General features: G+C 41.3%; 1 protein-coding gene across 1 annotated transcript in view; it reads left to right on the top strand.

Annotated features, from left to right (window-relative positions):
* Positions 1-19,270, top strand: part of RARS2 (arginyl-tRNA synthetase 2, mitochondrial) — a 273,941-nt gene that overhangs the window by 138,810 nt on the left and 115,861 nt on the right. The window contains exon 12 of the mRNA XM_086926598.1: positions 18,169-18,229. Within this exon, the coding sequence (XP_086782724.1) occupies positions 18,169-18,229 (61 nt within the window). The remainder of the gene's footprint in view (positions 1-18,168; positions 18,230-19,270) is intronic.

The raw sequence follows: 19,270 nt of genomic DNA, 5'->3' as shown, positions 1-19,270 counted from the left end.
TCCTATTCAGTGTAACTTAGCCTTGGACAGAGTGTATGAACGACATGATAAAATGCTTACTGAGGAAAATGCTGCATTCAGAGTAATTTCTAATTATGTTATTGTGTAAGTGCAAGGCATGCGAAAAGTAACTTTTTAGAAAAAAGATGTTAAGTTTAAATGTGTAACTAAAATGTAGACTTGTGTGCAGACCCTTTTGAACCTTACAACAACGTCAAACCCCCACACTTGACAATCTATTATAAAGATGGATATGCTGTTTTTCACAAATTCCACATATCCTACAATATTATTTCTGCTGTGGTTACTTGTGAAGCACTCAGCTTGCCAAGTAGCTAGGGCTGCACCATATAAACTATAGACAAAACCAGAGGTTAGCATTCAATGTAACAAATGCAAGGCTGATAAAATGTGCAGAAAATTTTGAAGGCAAAGCTATTTATTCACCATTTATAGATTTCTGAGCTAACAATAACTTGCACCCCCGCCATGCACAGCTAATGACCTCACATATTACATCACTCATGACATTTTAAGTGACATTTAGGACATCAATAATGGCATTTCAAATAACATCATTGATGACCTCACTGATGGCAACACTGATGACTGGTGATGACATCATCCAAGCTTCTTTTGTACACTTTACTCAATAAACTAGTATGGCATTAGATACCTGAAAGAACTTAAAAAATAGCTCAGAATAATATAACACATCATTAATGCCATCACAGATACTACTTCCTTAGGTGTAGCAAGCATGTGTTAACTGCAACATCGACCCTATACCATGCACTTCACAGGTAGCCTTGTCCACATTAACAATCAACCACAAATATATTGCACACAGTGTTCAATATGTATACCGCTGTTCAGAGAAAGCTAAGTTCCTCAAGATATTCAGTATCTGTTCCAAAAATAATGCCCTCCTAGGGACAGCTTTTATCTGTATCAAACCCCTCACAGTCCCTGAACCTACATTGAGAAAGAAGTTGCTATGAGTAAAAAAGTGGGTACTGTAAACAGTGATTACTCTATGGAGAGAATTTACTCTGTTACAGACTTTTTGAAGACAGTGAAACTCTTGTAAGAAATACACCACAGAGTATTAAAAAAGTATCTACTAAGAACAGTGGAGACACTATGCAACCCTTGACGAAAAATACACTATTCGCTTAAAATAACCGAGGTCTAAAGGTGCTAACGATCATACTACTGCAGCCTTCATACAGAGGTGAAAACTTTACAGATAGTCCATCTTCTGAAGCAAAAGAAGGACATGTACATTGGTTCGTACCTGGTGCACACAGTCGGTTATGTTATGTAGAGATTGTCAAGTTGAGACAATGCTGTCTAATAACTCAAGGCAACTTACAATACTTAGTATCTACTATGTGTAATTTTTGCCCTGTTGAAAACTTTTTCTGACTAACCAAAAAATGTGTGTGGAACTCACTGGACACAAGTGATCAACTGTCATCTGCACACAGAGTTGCTCTTCAATGTAAAGATTAATAACGTGTTCAATACCTATACACAAGTATGATTCATTCAGAGCACAGCATTTTGTAAACACATCCGTTAGCTGGAAACAAGCTGTACAAAATTAGGTAGAAAAGTAATATGGTCGTTACACACCACTATGTAAACTATAAAACAAGCTAACACACTCATTGAATGATGTAGTCAGGGATGTCATCAATGATGTCATAGAAGTGCTATGCTGGGCTGCCTGGGAGGGAGTGGTAGTGCTGTGAGAGGTGCGCCAGGGCAAGAGGCGCATAGAGTTAGTATGAGCCTGTAACACAATTTTAGCTGATCTCCAGGGGGGCGAGGACAAGAGTGATGGGGACAGCGCTGGCTAGGAAGCCTACTGGGGACAAAGCCCTTTGTGAGGGGCCGGATGGATGACTTTCGGCCCTAACTATCACTCCCACTGTTTGCACTGCTTAGGAGGACACCTGACACGGAATACATGGGGGGGAAGGGGGCTTGGCATGCCCAAGTCCCGATCCACTGACTTACTTTGGGAGAGGGGGGAAGACAGCACAAGGTGACTGGGGAGGGAGGGCAATTTGTCTTGTTGAATGGGTTGTTCGATGACCTCACTTGGCAACCCTAGGTCCTTCTGTGTGTGAGCAGCAGTGTATTGTCTGAGCACACTTTCTAGACATATTAGTACATCATGTGCACGTGATTGCTCGCTAGATTTGATATGCTCTGTATTTTGAGATGGCATGCCTATGCTGTTGCACTACAATGACAATAGCACTGTGCTCTTCAAAAGTATGATGGGGACTCACCAATATTAATGTATGTTAAATGATAATTCAATTCTGTATATTGAATTTCAATGATATCATGGAGTGATGTAATATGTGAGGTCATAAGCAATGCATGGCGGGGGCACGAGTTGTAGTTAGCTGTGCTAACTATAATTTGTTAATTTCTGTGTTCTGTTCTAGTTCATAAGGTTAACGTTGTGACCCACATAAAACTATAATGTCACTTTAGCCTTTGTCTGATTTTCCGGAGCAAAGGCTTTTTTTGTTTCTTTAATAAACTGATAATGTTTGACGAATCTGTGATAGAGCGCGCAGGTCGCCCGACTCTTTATTTCACCAGATTACACGCACTTGGGCCCATGAAGTGTTTATGACTGTATTTTTGTGAATCGGGCGAGTTTACACATTACTATCAGTAATTCAAGTGTTTTCCATACTACTATTTCCAGTGTACCTGATTTACCAATCCTTGTCACAGGTACCTATATTTCTGATAGATCAGGAGCTAGCAGGGGTAGGAGATAAGTCTAACCAATAATACCTCATACATTTGCATAAAAATGAATGATTGTAATAACCACAGACACCTGAAGGGTTTTCAAGACTTTATATAAAGAATTTTTAGAGTTCGTATGCCATGAGAATAAAGTTGATACAGATTAGAATATCAATAATTAAAATTATAACTATAATGTAACTATGGATGAGAGCAAGCACCATGGAGTGCGAGTGAACAACTACAAGGTAAGGGAAACAGGGAATATGCTATTCAGTCTTCAGACTTATACTAAGGCAGGTAAAACTAGATACTCATACTATTCAGTGGAGTGCTAGAATTACTACATGTGACTTAAACCAGACTCTATTCTAACTACTGATTTGAGCATAGGTTCAAAACTGTGTGTAAGATAGATCACACTAAGTACATGAACAGTTTTAATAGTGTCCTACAGGTAAGGGGAAAAATGGAACATAACTAATAAAACAATAGCATGTAAATCTTTGGAGAAGACAGAGGAAATAATACGGGCAAGAATGCTTTATTAAAGAAGGAGAGGAAAGAGTATAGATAGACGGACACCCACAATTATATTTACCTAGGACGGGAATGAGGACTAACCCTGGCCACGGGTCAGTTTGGGAAAAAACGAGGACAAGGTCCCTCAAGGACTTTAGGATGCCAGTAGGCGAGCAGGTACAGCTCATGGACAGTCAGTACAGGATACCCCTCAGGATTTGGATCAGGACTGGGCTCACCAAAGGGCACGACCAACACCTGCAGCTTCGGATGCAACGCCTGCGCTACTCCCTCTCTGCACGTAATCTGCCAATAACCCCGATTGGGTTCTCGAATCTCCCAACAAAGTGCTTCGCCAGCACTTAAGACTATTCCACCCCTTGGAGTTTGTGGAAATTACGGACAGAGTGCTCCGCAGCTCTCTGTATCAATCACCTATAGAGTTCGTAGGGTCGGTGACAGGTCAGCTACTCGGACAAGTCGGACAATTTCTCTATCTAGAACTAGGCTAGTTATACTGTTTTCGGGTCTATGGACCACCCATAAATGTTGCAAAGACAGGATCCCCAACTTCGGATTGGACAAGAGAGGTGGTTAGGTCACTGTCACCACCTAAAATTTAGTGTTCCCACAATGAATATTTAATTTTCGTACCCACCCCTTACATTCCAGCTCCCATGGCATACGTGTAAAGAAAACAATGGAGCACACAAACATTATCACACAAACTGATACAATTCAGGTACAAGTCGAAGTCTTCTCCCAGGCCAAAGAGCAGGTTCCCAGGAGCATCTCAGCTTCGGCAGCCAGCTGGCTGAGGTCCACTGTTGCAAGACTTCGTTTCTCATGTCACGTGGTGAGACCCTGTCAGACTTCTAAGATGGAGAGGCTCCCCACTCCCAGGCCCACAGATACGCGGTACATGAAAAGTAAGCGAAAACAAATTAGAAACACAGAAAAAATGAATACACTGTATACCATGATTAGCTACACTGCACCCCTTACTTTATAATATCTATAGCATTAGAGGTTACGCAGAAATAGACAGTTGAGCAAAAGCAGCAGTAGCAAGCGGAGAGCATGTTAAAGACAAAGCGGCCATTTTAGCAGTAATGCGCATGTGCGAAAAATCCCTCCAGAACTACGAGTGCGTCACATCACATGGGTATGACCGACGCATGTGCAGACTAGATTTCTGCAAAGCAGCGATTCTGTAGTATGCAAGCTTCATTAAGATTAATAGACACATAGGCAAGCATCTCTGGGACACCCGCGTGTTGTGTGAAAGTGCATTATTAATGACAAAACATGTTGATTAAATGACATTGAAATTAAACGAGGTACTTGAATGTGAGCAAGTCGCTTTACGTGCGAATCCTTGCTCCATCAATCCCCTCTTCGATGATATTTACTATCATCACCATTAATGGAAACAGATGCCAACTTCTTTCAAATCTCATTCATCTCAATCTCTACAAATTTGTTGTTGAGCCTCTTTTCTGCATCCTTATTAGGATGGGAATGTTTGGCCTTCTTGTAATTCTGGTTTCTCTACTCTTCTAATTCCAGTTCCTCTATATTCCGTTTTACTCCTCTCTTATTCACTGTATATTTCTTTCTGCATTTTTGACATCTGCAGCAAATTATTATAATTGGCACAATCAAACTTATTCCAGCGATTGGCATCAGTATTTTTCCCACAAGACTTCTACCTATGTTAGAAAACCAACTACCTACAGAGGAGAGACCATCAGTTAGTCTCTTCCAGGCACTATCAACCTCCAGTGGTTTGAGTTCCTTTTCCAGATTAGTAATGTTTCTTACATTCCAGACAAAAGCGTTGAGATTAAGAAATATGTAAGTGCAACAATGTTGCGCTTTCAACATTCTACAGACTCCGCCCTCTTTTGCCAATAAGGTATCAAGAGCAAGGCGATTTTGTAAAACCATTGATCTGATTGCAACCATTTCAGTATTGACCAGCAGGAATCCAGCAGCAGTGTCAGTTGATAACCGATCCACTACTGTAGACAATTTGCAAATGCGGTGAGTATTCAGAACCACTCCCACTCCAGGTATCAGTGCACTAAATATATCACCTATAATTTCTCCTACACTTTCTCGTCTATTACGTACTACTAAACCATTAGTATTTTCATTGCTTCCAGCGGCGGTGTTCACATGGTATATTTTTGGGAAGACAATGCCAAAATAGCAGCTTCCATACCAGTGATCCGGCAATTTGAAATAAGCCTTGTTTCCACATATATAATAAATTCCAGGAAACACAGGTTCTGACCCATTTTTGAAACCCCATCCTCCAATTACCTTGTAATTGTGTTCGCATTCACTGGAACCGATGAATACATTGTTATAATAACTAGTCTTTTCTCTATGAAGACAGAGTTTCCCTTTCCGTTCGAAGTCCAGCAAAAGTGCAGGATTAGCTTCACCATTTGAGGTGCTTTCCATGTTTTCAGCCCATTTAGGAGTTTTCTGTCTCTTATCATTTGCCTTTTTCTGGAACCTCTCCCTTCTCTTTTCTGCCATTTTCAAAAACATTTTCTCTTGTTCATGTAATGAACAGGTCAAGTTATCTCTGCGTGCTTCATTTAAATCTATGTCGCCTATAGTCAGAAAATATTCTCCCATATAATGAGTCACTTCACTATTTACAAGGTTCAGGTTTCCCCGAATAGGAAGTTCAGAAAAAATTACGTCAGTATTTGAATAGTAGTACTGTAAGGTGCTTCTGTAAAATAAGCTTGCTAATATACTACAGGAAATTCCATAGGTTAGGGGTAAATGGTGATAGGTCACACCTTCAGCTACAGAAGTAGGTAGCTTCATGCAGACATAGCAATCTTCTGTTTCCATGGCTTCTACATAGTGTACTAAAAGATTTGCAAATACATTTAAATGCGTTCTGTTTTTGATTCTGTGATAATGTAGTCCTCCCTCATCTGATGCATCTAAGTCAGGTCCAGTTTGTTTCAGGCTAACTGCATTCTCACGTCTTTCTACACTTCGTGGTGTTTCTTCGGTTTGTACAGCTTCTGTATCTGGCGTCACTTGTTTAGTAGGGTACAGGTTAGTATCTTTACTTATCATAAAAGGTATTAAGACTGTCAGTCCTATCCATACTATCAGTACTATTGCTACACTACATAAGCATATTTTACAGCATGTTTTACAACAATTTCCTCTAGGCCTTCCATTCACATTTGAATCAGACATTTTGGCTCGAAATAAGCTTTCCAACCCCTCTTTGTAACTTTACACAAGAGGCTTACGTAGTTTCACTCTCAGTTTGGGTCTTCTTCGGAACTCTGATCAGCAATTGAGTCTCCGTCGCTTTTGTCGCTTACTTCAAGATCATCGATTTCTTCCAACACCAGATAAGTCCATTCAGGACTCTGATAATTTTTGTTTTGTCTTTTTATCCTGGTACTTCGTCTGCTTGGCTGGCCTCCCTTTTTCTGTCTTTCACTGGCAGCCCTTTTTCGGTCTTCTAATTTCTCCTTTACTGTCTTTAATCTTAGTCTCAGTCTTTTTATGTACCTAGGTTCACTCTTCTTCTTGAGTCTTTTAGCTGTTACTGTAGTTTGGCTCTCCTCACGAGCCCTTTTATTCTCGTTTGGTTGTGGCACTGTGATTTCGACGGAATCTTTTTCCCTTCCTGTCTGACTAGTTCCAGGTCTTTCTTCAGTTTCTCCGCCTGGTTTCTAAGCTGGCCTTGTTCAGGTGTATTTTGGATTTGTCTTTGACATTCAACTGTTTCAGACTCTGTCTCCTGAACACGTTCGTCTACTTCTATCTGTTCCTGTTCATGCACTTTGAACCCTTGATTTTCTTCCGCATGAACTTCAGCCCTAATTATTATCTGTCCCTTTTCGATTTCTGGAGTCTTAGGAGGAGTGTCGATAAAACGGTCTGTCCCTACTTGACCTATTTCCTGATCAGGTCTGATGTGGTTCTCGTTGACCTGATCTTCAACGTCTATTCCTGTCTCGTCCTCGCTATCCCACTCTCTATCTAAGTAGGAATACTTTCTGGTTCTTATTGGATCACGAATCAGATCATCCGCTGGGAACCATTCGTCTTGACTGGTGCTCGGTAGTTCGATATCAGCTATTTCCGGACCCTCATCTGGAGACTCCTCAGCTGCACCACCTTCAGCTTCAGTCGCTTCTTCTCTGGTCACCCTCTTAGTATGACTGGCATGGATCCACTTTGGCACGCCTGCGCACTTTACGGCAGTTGTAGTGACAAGGATCACTTGTCTCGGTTTTCCCCACTTCGGTCCGAGGCAACTCTTCCGGGTGTGTTTCTTTAACACAACCCAATCACCTGGTTTCAGTTTATGAGCTGGAGTTGTTGGCCAGGCGACGGCGTCTTCCCCAATCTGGTGAGAGATAGAACGCACTTGGTCACCCAGCTGCCTGCAGTATTCTAGTACCAAATCATCAGAAATACTTAGCAGTTTGTGTCCTGGTACCCATGCCTGTCGCATCACTCTTCCCATTAGTATTTCATGGGGACTCAGGCCTGTCTTTCGGTCTGGAATGCTTCTCAATCCCATCAGGACAAGGGGCAAAGCTTCTATCCAGTTCAATCTTGTTGAGTTACACATTTTTGCCAATCTTGATTTTATAGTGCCATTCACCTGCTCGACTACTCCAGAAGCTTCTGGATGGTATGCACAGTGCAGTTTTGGGGTAATCTAGAATGCTTTATAAAGTTCTTCTAATATTTCGTTGGCAAAATGCCCACCTCTGTCTGTTTCAATTGTCTCTGGAAAACCATACCTAGGTATTAGTTCCCTTAGTAATAGTTTGGCTACTGTAATGGCATTATTTTTCTTTGCTGGGTAGGCCTCCACCCATCTTGAAAACAGGCAGACTATAACCAGAACGTACCTATATCCTTTGCACATGGGTAATTGAATGAAGTCAGCCTGCAGTCTGACAAAGGGACCTTTTGCCTTTCCAATCGTACTTTGGTCCACTACTGTTCTTTTCCCTGGGTTAAATTGCTGACAAATTAAACACCTCTGGCAAAGTGCCTCTGCAATGTTTCTGAACTTCGAATTGTACCACACTTCTTGGAAAACACGACACATTGCATCTCTTCCTATGTGTGAATCTCTGTGTATCAATCGGGCCATTGGAGCAACCATACTGTCTGGTAATACAGGCATACCCTTCCCACAAACAATAACACCATCCCTGTCTCTAGGCTGACATCCATCCGTCTCCCATCTCTTTTTCGTCTGGTTCTGCTGCTTGCTGCAACTCTTTCAGTTCCCTCCAAGTAGATACATTCTCAAACACCATAAGTTGGCAGCTGCTTCCGCCTCCCCATAATTTGATTTTTAGGGACATTTTGTATCGGGCACAATATTGGGCAATTTGATCAGCATATCGATTTCCGGCTGTCACATCGTCGTTGCCAGATTTGTGAGCAGCACATTTGACCACCGCCAATTCTTTGGGTAACTGGATTGCTTCCTGTAGGTTTTGTACCACTTTTCCATTTCTGATAGTGGTACCTGAGGAAGTCATGAATTCTCTTTGCAACCACAACTGGCCAAAGTCATGCATAACCCCGTAACCATATTGACTGTCAGTGTATATGGTTTCCCTTTTGTTTTTCCCTTGTTTACAAGCTCTTGCCAATGCAATTAATTCAGCTACTTGGGCAGATTTTATTTCACTTAAGTAAGATGCTTCTAGGGTCGTTTCTTGAGTGACTACCGCATAGGCAGCACTCAGCCCTCCATCCTCATGTCTTAAACAGGAGCCATCCACAAACATCACAAGGTCTTCTACAGGTAAGGCTGTTTCTTTTATATCAGGACGTGGTTTAGTGCTAAACTCAGTTAGGTCAATGCAATTATGCTCCATTTCACCCTCAACTTCTGCACTTTGGGTGTTAGGTAACAAGGTTGCTGGATTTAGTATATTACATAGGGAAATTATCACATTTTCTGCACCTATAAGAATTCTCTCATACTTAGTCAGCCGACTAGGTGTGAGATACTGAGTCTTTGTTCTAGTTAACAGAATCACAACTGAATGTAGAACATATACAGTTACAGGATGTCCCATAACAATGTTTTCACTTTGTTCTAGACTAGTGCAGGTTGCAGCTACTGCTTTCAGGCATCCAGGCAATCCAGCAGCCACTGGATCTAAAGTAGCCGAAAAATAGGCCACAGGACGTCTGGTCAGACCATGTTCTTGTGTTAGGACTGAGAGTGCACAATTGTCTTGTGTGTCACAAAACAGGTCAAAGTTCTTGGAATAGTCAGGCATTCCCAATGCAGGAGCTGAACACAGACAATTTCGTAATTTTATCCAGGCTGTCATGCTTTCGTCATCCCATGTAACTGGATCTTGTACTCCTTTCTTGGTCATTTTTATCAATGGTTTGGCTAGAGCAGCAAATCCTGCAATCCACTGTCTGTAGTACCCTACAACTCCTAGAAACATCCTAACTTCTTTCTGGGCTCTGGGTAACTCCGTGTCTCGAATTATTCTAATTCTTTCTATAGTGACTTTCCGGATACCTTTTTCTATCTGGTGCCCCAGATATTTCACTGAGTTTTTACAGAACTGCAGTTTGTCAGGTGATACTTTATGTCCTCTCTTGCCTAGATGATTCAATAGGGCAATGGTATCAGTAACACAGCCGTTCCGACTTTCAGACGCCACTAGAAGGTCTTCTATGTACTGGACCAAAACTGATTCCTTTGGCAGAATTAGTGATTCAAGGCATCTTTTCAAAATCTGATTGAAAATCGAAGGACTTTCTGTGTACCCCTGGGGGACACGATTCCAAACGTAGACATGACTGTCAAATTCAAATGAGAAAAGAAATTTGCTCTCTGGATGCAATGGGATAGAAAAGAATACGTGACATAAGTCAATAACGGTAAACCATTCCGCATTCCATGGAATCTGATACAAGATCACTGCAGGGTTCGGCACAATAGGACAGCAAGGTACAACAATCTGGTTTACCTTTCGCAGGTCCTGCACTACCCTGTATTTTCCACTAGGCTTTTTAATTCCAATTATGGGTGAATTACAAGGACTGCTCATTACTTCCTGTACTATGTTTGCCTCTAGCAACCATTTTACTTCGATAGCAACTCCAACCTTCACTTCTGCACTCATTTTATACTGCCTGGTTTTCGGGTAAACAGCGTTTGTTTTAATGGCTATTTTAACTGGGTCCACATTTGCCATTAATCCCACATCTTTCCCAGTGAAATCCCACACATTGGGTATCACCTTTTGTTGGAGCTCTTCAGGTAAGTCCTGTATTATCAGTGTCTTAATTTCTGTGTCAGGCCTTAGTAACATCAACTTGTACAGTCCATCTTCATCTGGGGTCTGAATTTCGACACCCTTTGATGTGCAAAAGATGGTACAGTTCATTTTGCACAACAAATCACGTCCTAGCATATTTACAGGACTAGAGTCACAGACGACAAATCTGTGCATTTCTTTAAAGTTCCCTATAGAAATCTCCATTGGTTCAGTTACTGGAGTACTGATTATCTGATTTGACACACCCACTACTTGGATGGCTTCTCCCGAGAGGGGTAGGTTTGGAACGTCCACTGTTCTCACAGTAGAACGGGTAGCACCAGTGTCCAACAGAAAGGGGACATCATTTCCTTCAACCTTTCCTTCTATGTATGGCCCTGTCTGGTCTACCAGTAAGGAGGCGCCAAGCATGCACTCCTCGTCCTCCCCCCTCAGGCCCGTCAGTATGTTTCATCACAGAGGAATGTATCATTTAACAGGAATTGCCAAGTTGCGGCATTTCTCTCATCCCCTCCTTCCCATACCTCGACCCCTTCATTTTGCTGAGCCTGATTCTTATAGTTAAGTCTAGGAGCTCGAGGCAACGGATGCTGTTTTACCTGTTGCTGGTTCTTTCGTGGCCCCTCTTTCTGCACCTGTGGATTTAAACCATTTATGGGGGCATTACCGGCCTGCAAATGTGGACACTCGTCTCTCCAATGCCCTATCTGACCGCACCCGTGACAGGGGAATTTCTTTTTGGCTTCTTCTTTACTCATTTTTACTCGGGGCTTCCCTCCTCACCCAGAAGAAGTGTTTTGAGCATTATTATTCATTTTACTTAACTGTTTCTCTTGTTGTTCAGCCAATTTTACTTGTGCCCACATCACCTTCTCCTTCAAGGCTTTTCTTTTGTTCTCCAGCTCATCCTCACAGTACTTGGCGTACTTGAGGACCTCATCTATGGGTTTTCCCTGCCAACAGATTTTATTATCCCTGATCCACTGGGATATTTCAGGCCTCAACCCTAACACGAATCGGTAAATAAAATGGGTCATATCCTTCATTTCAATGTTATCGATTCCACTGTAGGTTTTGAATACCTGTAGTAGTCTTTCATAGTAGGAGTGCACTGTTTCATCACGATTCTGGGTAGTTCTATCTATTCGGGTCTAATCAGTTTCTTTTGCTGGCACTTTTTCCTTTAGGTATTGTATTACTTTATCATACTTTCTCATTACATCTGGCGAGGGAGCTCCGGTTCTGGAGTCTCTCTCATATTCTTCACTGGGCCAATCAACTGCAATCTTGCATTCTGTCCATAAGTCTACAGGAACTACAATGTCAAAGAACCCATCCAGGTCCTTCAGGAGACATTTTTGGACCTTCACAAATTGTTCAACCTGTCTATACCACTCTACAGGTTTCTCTCTTAATTTTGGGAAATCATTGGTAAAGGACACAATATCCTGTCGGGACCATGGGACATGTACATATTTCCCACCTGGTACTTCTCTCATGGGATACAGATTTTCTGCCTTGTCCACTTCTTTTAGAACATATTCAGAAGTCTTTTGTCTGGCCTTACTGTCTTCTTTCTTCTTTGCCCACCTGGCTTTCCACTTGTCTAGATCTCCCCATTTTTACACTATGTTCAGCAATTCTTTTATCTGTATCTTCTACCCTGACACATTCATATTTTCTAAATCTTTGTCGGAAAATTCTGCTCTGTAGGGTTTCTGTAGTACCTTGGATCGACTAACATCTATTCCCATATTTGCAGCTGTGTCCATTAATTTTTCATGGAACACTCTAGTGTTCCGGGTAAGGCTTTTGCATAGGAACAATAATTCTTCCTCATCAAGGGTATTTAACCGGTCTAATCCTACATTCCCAGCCATCAGTTCCTCCAGCTCTATTCTTAGCTTGTATATATCTAATGGTTTCGGCTGAGGAGTTTCCTTTTCTAATTCTCGGGACCATCTTTCTATTTCTTCCGGAGTCACTACTGTGGCACTCCGGGTACCTGAAGCCGTTTCTATCAGGACTTCCTTTGCCTTCGTCTGATTTCCTGACCGTGATACACTGGCTCCAGGTTCCCTTATGGGCAGATCCATCAGGGAGATCACAGACTCACATTCGCTTGCCTGATCATCAACTATGAGCAGCTCTTTTCTAGGTGGTGCTACAATTGGCGTAATAACTGGAGTTCTTGGACTAGCCTGTCTATCCCCATAAAGGGGAACAACTGGACCAATAGTGACTGGAATTGTCAGGGCTTCAGGACTGGGATTTATCTGAGCTATAGTCTGAATCAATTCATTTCGCTGTTTTATCAATGCTTCCTTTTCTCGTTCATGTAAAGCTCTTTCCAAAGAGTTGTCATGCATCACTTGGGGTACTAATGGAGGGTATATACTCGGGGCAGTTGGGATTGCCAAACCTGGTCTTTCATCATCAAAGGGTCTATAATTTGGGATCGCTGTGCCAGGCCTACAAAATCCATCACTACCACTGAGTTTACTACCTGTACCAGCTATATCTGTCTCACTGGCCATTCTACTTCTAGTTTGTCGGAAAAATGGGTTTTTCGAACTTAGGGGCCTATACTCTTCAGCATAGGGTGGTGGATTTTTCATTAGTAAATCCTCCAAGTATTCATCCTCCGAATCCCCCATAGCCATCAAATGTCGGGTTTTCTCTGTCTTTTTTCCTCCCTCGGGTTCAGCTACCCCAAATACTGGAAATAGTCCTGTGACCATCATATTCTGTCTCCACTGTTTCATCTTTTTCTCCTTTGTTTCCCGCTGCAATTTTGGGTACCATTTGCTCACCCCCTTATCCATTCGGGGTCTGTCTCGCTCGAGAGCCTCAATCTCCCATTTCTCTAAAGCTTCATATTGCGTTAATCTGGGTCTGGGGTGTAGTTCATTCATTCGTGTCCTTAAGTTAAACAGGATTCTACTGTTAAAGGTACCATCTAGAGGAAACGCTAAGACTCCGTCATCTTCAGTATACTTTACCCAATTCTCCAACCATACACAGGTATAATACCCTTTGTCGAACATCATGAATGATGCGGGAGTATTAGGAGGTGGAATGATTACACCTTCCCTAGTTCTAATGGGCTTGTCTTTCTTGAAATAATTCTTGATCTTTTCGGCAAATGACAATTTTCTCTTACTTCCGTACATATTGTAAGGTCTACCTCTTAGCATCTGCTCCTTATGAAAACCTAGATTTTTCGGATCAGGTAAGAATTCGGGATACCACATACACCTCTCCAAATTGTCTTCGAGTTCGGATTGATTAATTTTGTTTACTTTGGTACTTCCAATGCTAGCGCGTCTTTCAAATCACAGCAACCAATCAGCACAGAGGTTGCAAATACTCTTGACCAATGGGTGCGCGGCCCCTTCGTGAGACGCGGTCTCACGCTTCGGCACTCACCCCTCCTTTACAATTTCAGCTTCGCTACACACCCGCTGTCTCAACCAATACCAGCGCGGTACGGAGTGACGTCAGTGCAGCCTTGCGACTGACTCCCTCCTTCACAAGGTAACGAAAACTTTGAATTTTTCTTAAAGTGCAAGTGCTCAGTTTAGTTAACAACGTATAACTTTTGCCACTGTGCTTGAGGGTTTTAAAAAGGACACAAGTTTTTCTCTCACTACAAGTAAACCACTTCTGTCTACTTTTCATTCACTTCGGATAGACCTCTCTGCCTATCCTCTCACACGAGCATTAGAGAACCTGCTACTTCTTTGGCTCATCCACTTCTTTCCGGGATATATACTAAGTAAAAAATTTCACCAATGGACTCCTTTGCTTTTCACTCAAGCTTTGAGGAACCTACTACTCCTTCCGCATGTGACCCTTACTAGGTGATATCACAACGGAAGTTTTCAACAATGGACTCATAGCTATCATTTATTCAATAATTCATTCTGGAAATCCTAATTAGCGCTTCCAGTTCTGCCTAACCATGCACTAATCTCCCTCCCAGCCAGTGACCTCACAGCCAAGTGGATTCTACTCACCACTTGCTATTTTATTTCCCCGGGGATTCCACACAACACAAAACGATTACTTACAATTTGTTAATTACATGTAATAATATAGTAGCATTTCATAAAATATAATTTCAAAACATTTTATAACATTTTCAAAGCAATAAAAAACTTATTTTAGCAGCACTAAAATTTTAGCAGCACATTTTATTTTTCACGGTTCAACAAAAACTATCTTATCTACCTACCTTAACTAGTCCTAACCATCCTCTGCTACCAGAAAATTACTGATAGAGCGCCCATGTCGCCCGACTCTTTATTTCACCAGATTACACGCACTTGGGCCCATGAAGTGTTTATGACTGTATTTTTGTGAATCGGGCGAGTTTACACATTACTATCAGTAATTCCAGTGTTTTCCATACTACTATTTCCAGTGTACCTGACTTACCAATCCTTGTCACAGGTACCTATATTTCTGATAGATCAGGAGCTAGCAGGCGTAGGAGATAAGTCTAACCAATAATACCTCATACATTTGCATAAAAATTTACGATTGTAATAACCACAGACACCTGAAGGGTTTTCAAGACTTTATATAAAGAATTTTTAGAGTTCGTATGCCATGAGAATAAAGTTGATACAAATTAGAATATCAATAATTAAAATTATAACTATAATGTAACTATGGATGAGAGCAAGCACCATGGAGTGCGAGTGAACAACTACAAGGTAAGGGAAACAGGGAATATGCTATTCAGTCTTCAGACTTATACTAAGGCAGGTAAAACTAGATACTCATACTATTCAGTGGAGTGCTAGAATTACTACATGTGACTTAAGCCAGACTCTATTCTAACTACTGATTTGAGCATAGGTTCAAAACTGTGTGTAAGATAGATCACACTAAGTACATGAACAGTTTTAATAGTGTCCTACAGGTAAGGGGAAAAATGGAACATAACTAATAAAACAATAGCATGTAAATCTTTGGAGAAGACAGAGGAAATAATACGGGCAAGAATGCTTTATTAAAGAAGGAGAGGAAAGAGTATAGATAGACATACACCCACAATTATATTTACCTGGGACGGGAATGAGGACTAACCCTGGCCACGGGTCAGTTTGGGAAAAAACGAGGACAAGGACTTTAGGATGCCAGTAGGCGAGCAGGTACAGCTCATGGACAGTCAGGACAGGATACCCCTCAGGATTTGGATCAGGACTGGGCTCACCAAAGGGCACGACCAACACCTGCAGCTTCGGATGCAACACCTGCGCTACTCCCTCCCTGCACGGAATCTGCCAATAACCCCGATTGGGTTCTCGAATTTCCCAATTAAGTGCTTTGTCAGCACTTAAGACTATTCCACCCCTTGGAGTTTGTGGAAATTACGGACAGAGTGCTCCGCAGCTCTCTGTATCAATCACCTATAGAGTTCGTAGGGTCGGTGACAGGTCAGCTACTCGGACAAGTCAGACAATTTCTCTATCTAGAACTAGGCTAGTTATACTGTTTTCGGGTCTATGGACCACCCATAAATGTTGCAAAGACAGGATCCCCAACTTTGGATTGGACAAGAGAGGTGGTTAGGTCACTGTCACCACCTAAAATTTAGTGTTCCCACAATGAATATTTAATTTTTTGTACCCACCCCTTACATTCCAGCTCCCATGGCATACGTGTAAAGAGAACAATGGAGCACACAAACATTATCACACAAACTGATACAATTCAGGTACAAGTCGAAGTCTTCTCCCAGGCCAAAGAGCAGGTTCCCAGGAGCATCTCAGCTTCGGCAGCCAGCTGGCTGAGTTCCACTGTTGCAAGACTTCGTTTCTCATGTCACGTGGTGAGACCCTGTCAGACTTCTAAGATGGAGAGGCTCCCCACTCCCAGGCCCACAGATACGCGGTACATGAAAAGTAAGCGAAAACAAATTAGAAACACAGAAAAAATTAATACACTGTATACCATGATTAGCTACACTGCACCCCTTACTTTATAATATCTATAGCATTAGAGGTTACGCATAAATAGACAGTTGAGCAAAAGCGGCAGTAGCAAGCGGAGAGCATGTTAAAGACAAAGCGGCCATTTTAGCAGTAATGCGCATGTGCGAAAAATCCCTCCAGAACTACGAGTGCGTCACATCACATGGGTATGACCGACGCATGCGCAGACTAGATTTCTGCAAAGCAGCGATTCTGTAGCATGCAAGCTTCGTTAAGATTAATAGACACATAGGCAAGCATCTCTGGGACACCCGCGTGTTGTGTGAAAGTGCCTTATTAATGACAAAACATGTTGATTAAATGACATTAAAATTAAACGAGGTTCTTGAATGTGAGCAAGTCGCTTTACGTGCGAATCCTTGCTCCATCATCTGCATGACACTTTTAAAAACAATTTCATCCACTTTGGCTCTGTCACAGACGTTTTTGCGCCAATCCATCAAGCAGTGCCTGGGATCCCAAAAGTTCCATTTGCTATGTTAATTCCCATAGGAAACTTTGCTCTCTGTTACAGCAAAATGGCTGAACGGAATTACACCAAATTTATTTTGGCAAAAAGTTTGAGTATCACTTTAAAGGCCTACTTTTTTGGATTTGGTGTAAATTTGTTTACCCATTTTCAAGAGATTAGCCTTTAAAGAGAGGCTCTGGTTGAGCATGAAGGGGTTGACCCTCAGAAAAATGTATAGCAGCGTTGTACTGGATGTTAGAGCTGTCCACCTAAATCCATCAACAATAGCCTAAGATGGATCTTAGTAGAAAACCTGCAATTTATACATATTACTCTATTCATTATTATTTTTATATGAGCTCCAAATAATCACTGATTTAAGTTACAACCTAGATTTATAGATAGTAGCACAAGAAACAACCTTTACATCGTGGTCATTATACCACGATGCATTTACAACGCATCTGTTGCAACGACTGCTTTGTTACAACACGCCATTACTACGCAACGATTACATTACCTTGCAGTAGATGGCGCTCTAACATAAGGAATAGTATAATTTACTATTCCAACACCTTCCCTACTGTTGCTTAGGCTGGAGTTGGAATAGTAAATGATACATTCCTAATGTTACAACGCCATCTACTGCAAGTTGATGTAATGACTTGCGTAGTAATGGCATGGCGTTGTAACAACCTGGTTGTTGTAACAACCGCGTGGTTACAGAACGCGATGTAATTGCATTCATTTTAGCATGCTATATTCAGTAGCACAAGCTTATGCATCAGTTTAATGCAGAATAAAAATAAAACATTTTGTACATCCTCAAAAGAATGGAAGGGACTGTTTCTTTTGTTGAGATATGAAAACGTAGTCGGCTGTTCATATTAGATCCAGCAGTGAGTGTTAACTCAGTGGACGATTTGGCCGTCTACAGAGGCTTTTTTTATCTCATTTTCTCTAACATTCATGAGACAATGTTGCCATTCTTCAGTTTAAGCTTTGTCATGTTGTATTTATGAATCTGAGACATCTTGCAGAATAGTAACCTATATTCTTGGTTTCTCACCAGAGACCTTGCGGCTGCAATAGACAGAAAATCTAAATATGATTTTGACACAATGATCTATGTGGTAAGTAAATAATTTGTTTGCAGAAAAATTATGCTTTTGCAACCTTTGTAAAAAGGAGTGAGGTAAGTTGGGCTGTGTTTGTTCATTTACTTAAATAAAACATCCTGGTAGCAACGTCTTAAGCAATGAAGGAAACTACTTTAGGTTGAGTGGAAATGGGGAAACTAAAGACTATTGTAGGGGGGGGTTGATAAAAAAAGTTGCAATGCCATATTTGCCTAAAGAAAGTAGGAGGGTAGGTCAACTAGTTCATGCTAATGTTTTTAACAAAGAGCGCAGTAATATATCGGGTCTGGTGGCTTAGTGGACCAATGTCCACTAGAAATGCCTGTGTTTGACCTCATGGTCACAAGTTCAAATCCTGGAAGGTCCATTCTGCCTTTCACCTTCTGAGGTCGATAAAATGAGTACCATTGAGTTGGGTAACAATCAACATCTGTTATTCGGTGCCAATAAGCCCCAGGGTGAACGCGCGCTTTACAAATACAAGCTATGTCATGTTATATATTCTGTGGCTGTCGGTTTTATGCCCCTGTGGTGTGAATTGGGCAATGCCTCCTTTATATTGATACTACTAAGTACATTGGGCAACCCAATAAACCCTTGGAGGCTTGGGTAACAGGAAATTAGTATCAGGTAACAATGCCTTCAAGGGATTTCATTTAGAAATAATCCAGCTTAATTTATCAAAAACAAATTGTGAGAGTCCAGATTAGTGGCCTCAGATATATGAATTATTGAAATGAATTGAAAAAATCACCAAATGTGTTGTACCCTTTTTCTAAATTATTTACCTACATACATTTGTACGATAAAAAGTATACACCAGTTTTTGTTCTTTTCGTTGTTGTTCTGTTTGATATACTCTTTGGTGATTTTTTCAGTTGATTTAAAAAATTCATATATCTGAGGCCACTAATCTGGACTCTCACAATTTGTTTTTGATAACTTAAGCTGTATTATTTTTAAATGAAATCCTTGAATGTGTTGTTACTTGTTACTAATTTCCTTTATTTGGGGGCATCTCGAAACGAGGAAAAG

Source organism: Lissotriton vulgaris, chromosome 6 (assembly GCF_964263255.1).
Source record: "Lissotriton vulgaris chromosome 6, aLisVul1.2, whole genome shotgun sequence".
Lineage (NCBI taxonomy): Eukaryota > Metazoa > Chordata > Amphibia > Caudata > Salamandridae > Lissotriton > Lissotriton vulgaris.
The sequence above is the reverse complement of the archived record's forward strand: the minus strand, read 5'-3'. Positions and strand labels throughout refer to the sequence as shown.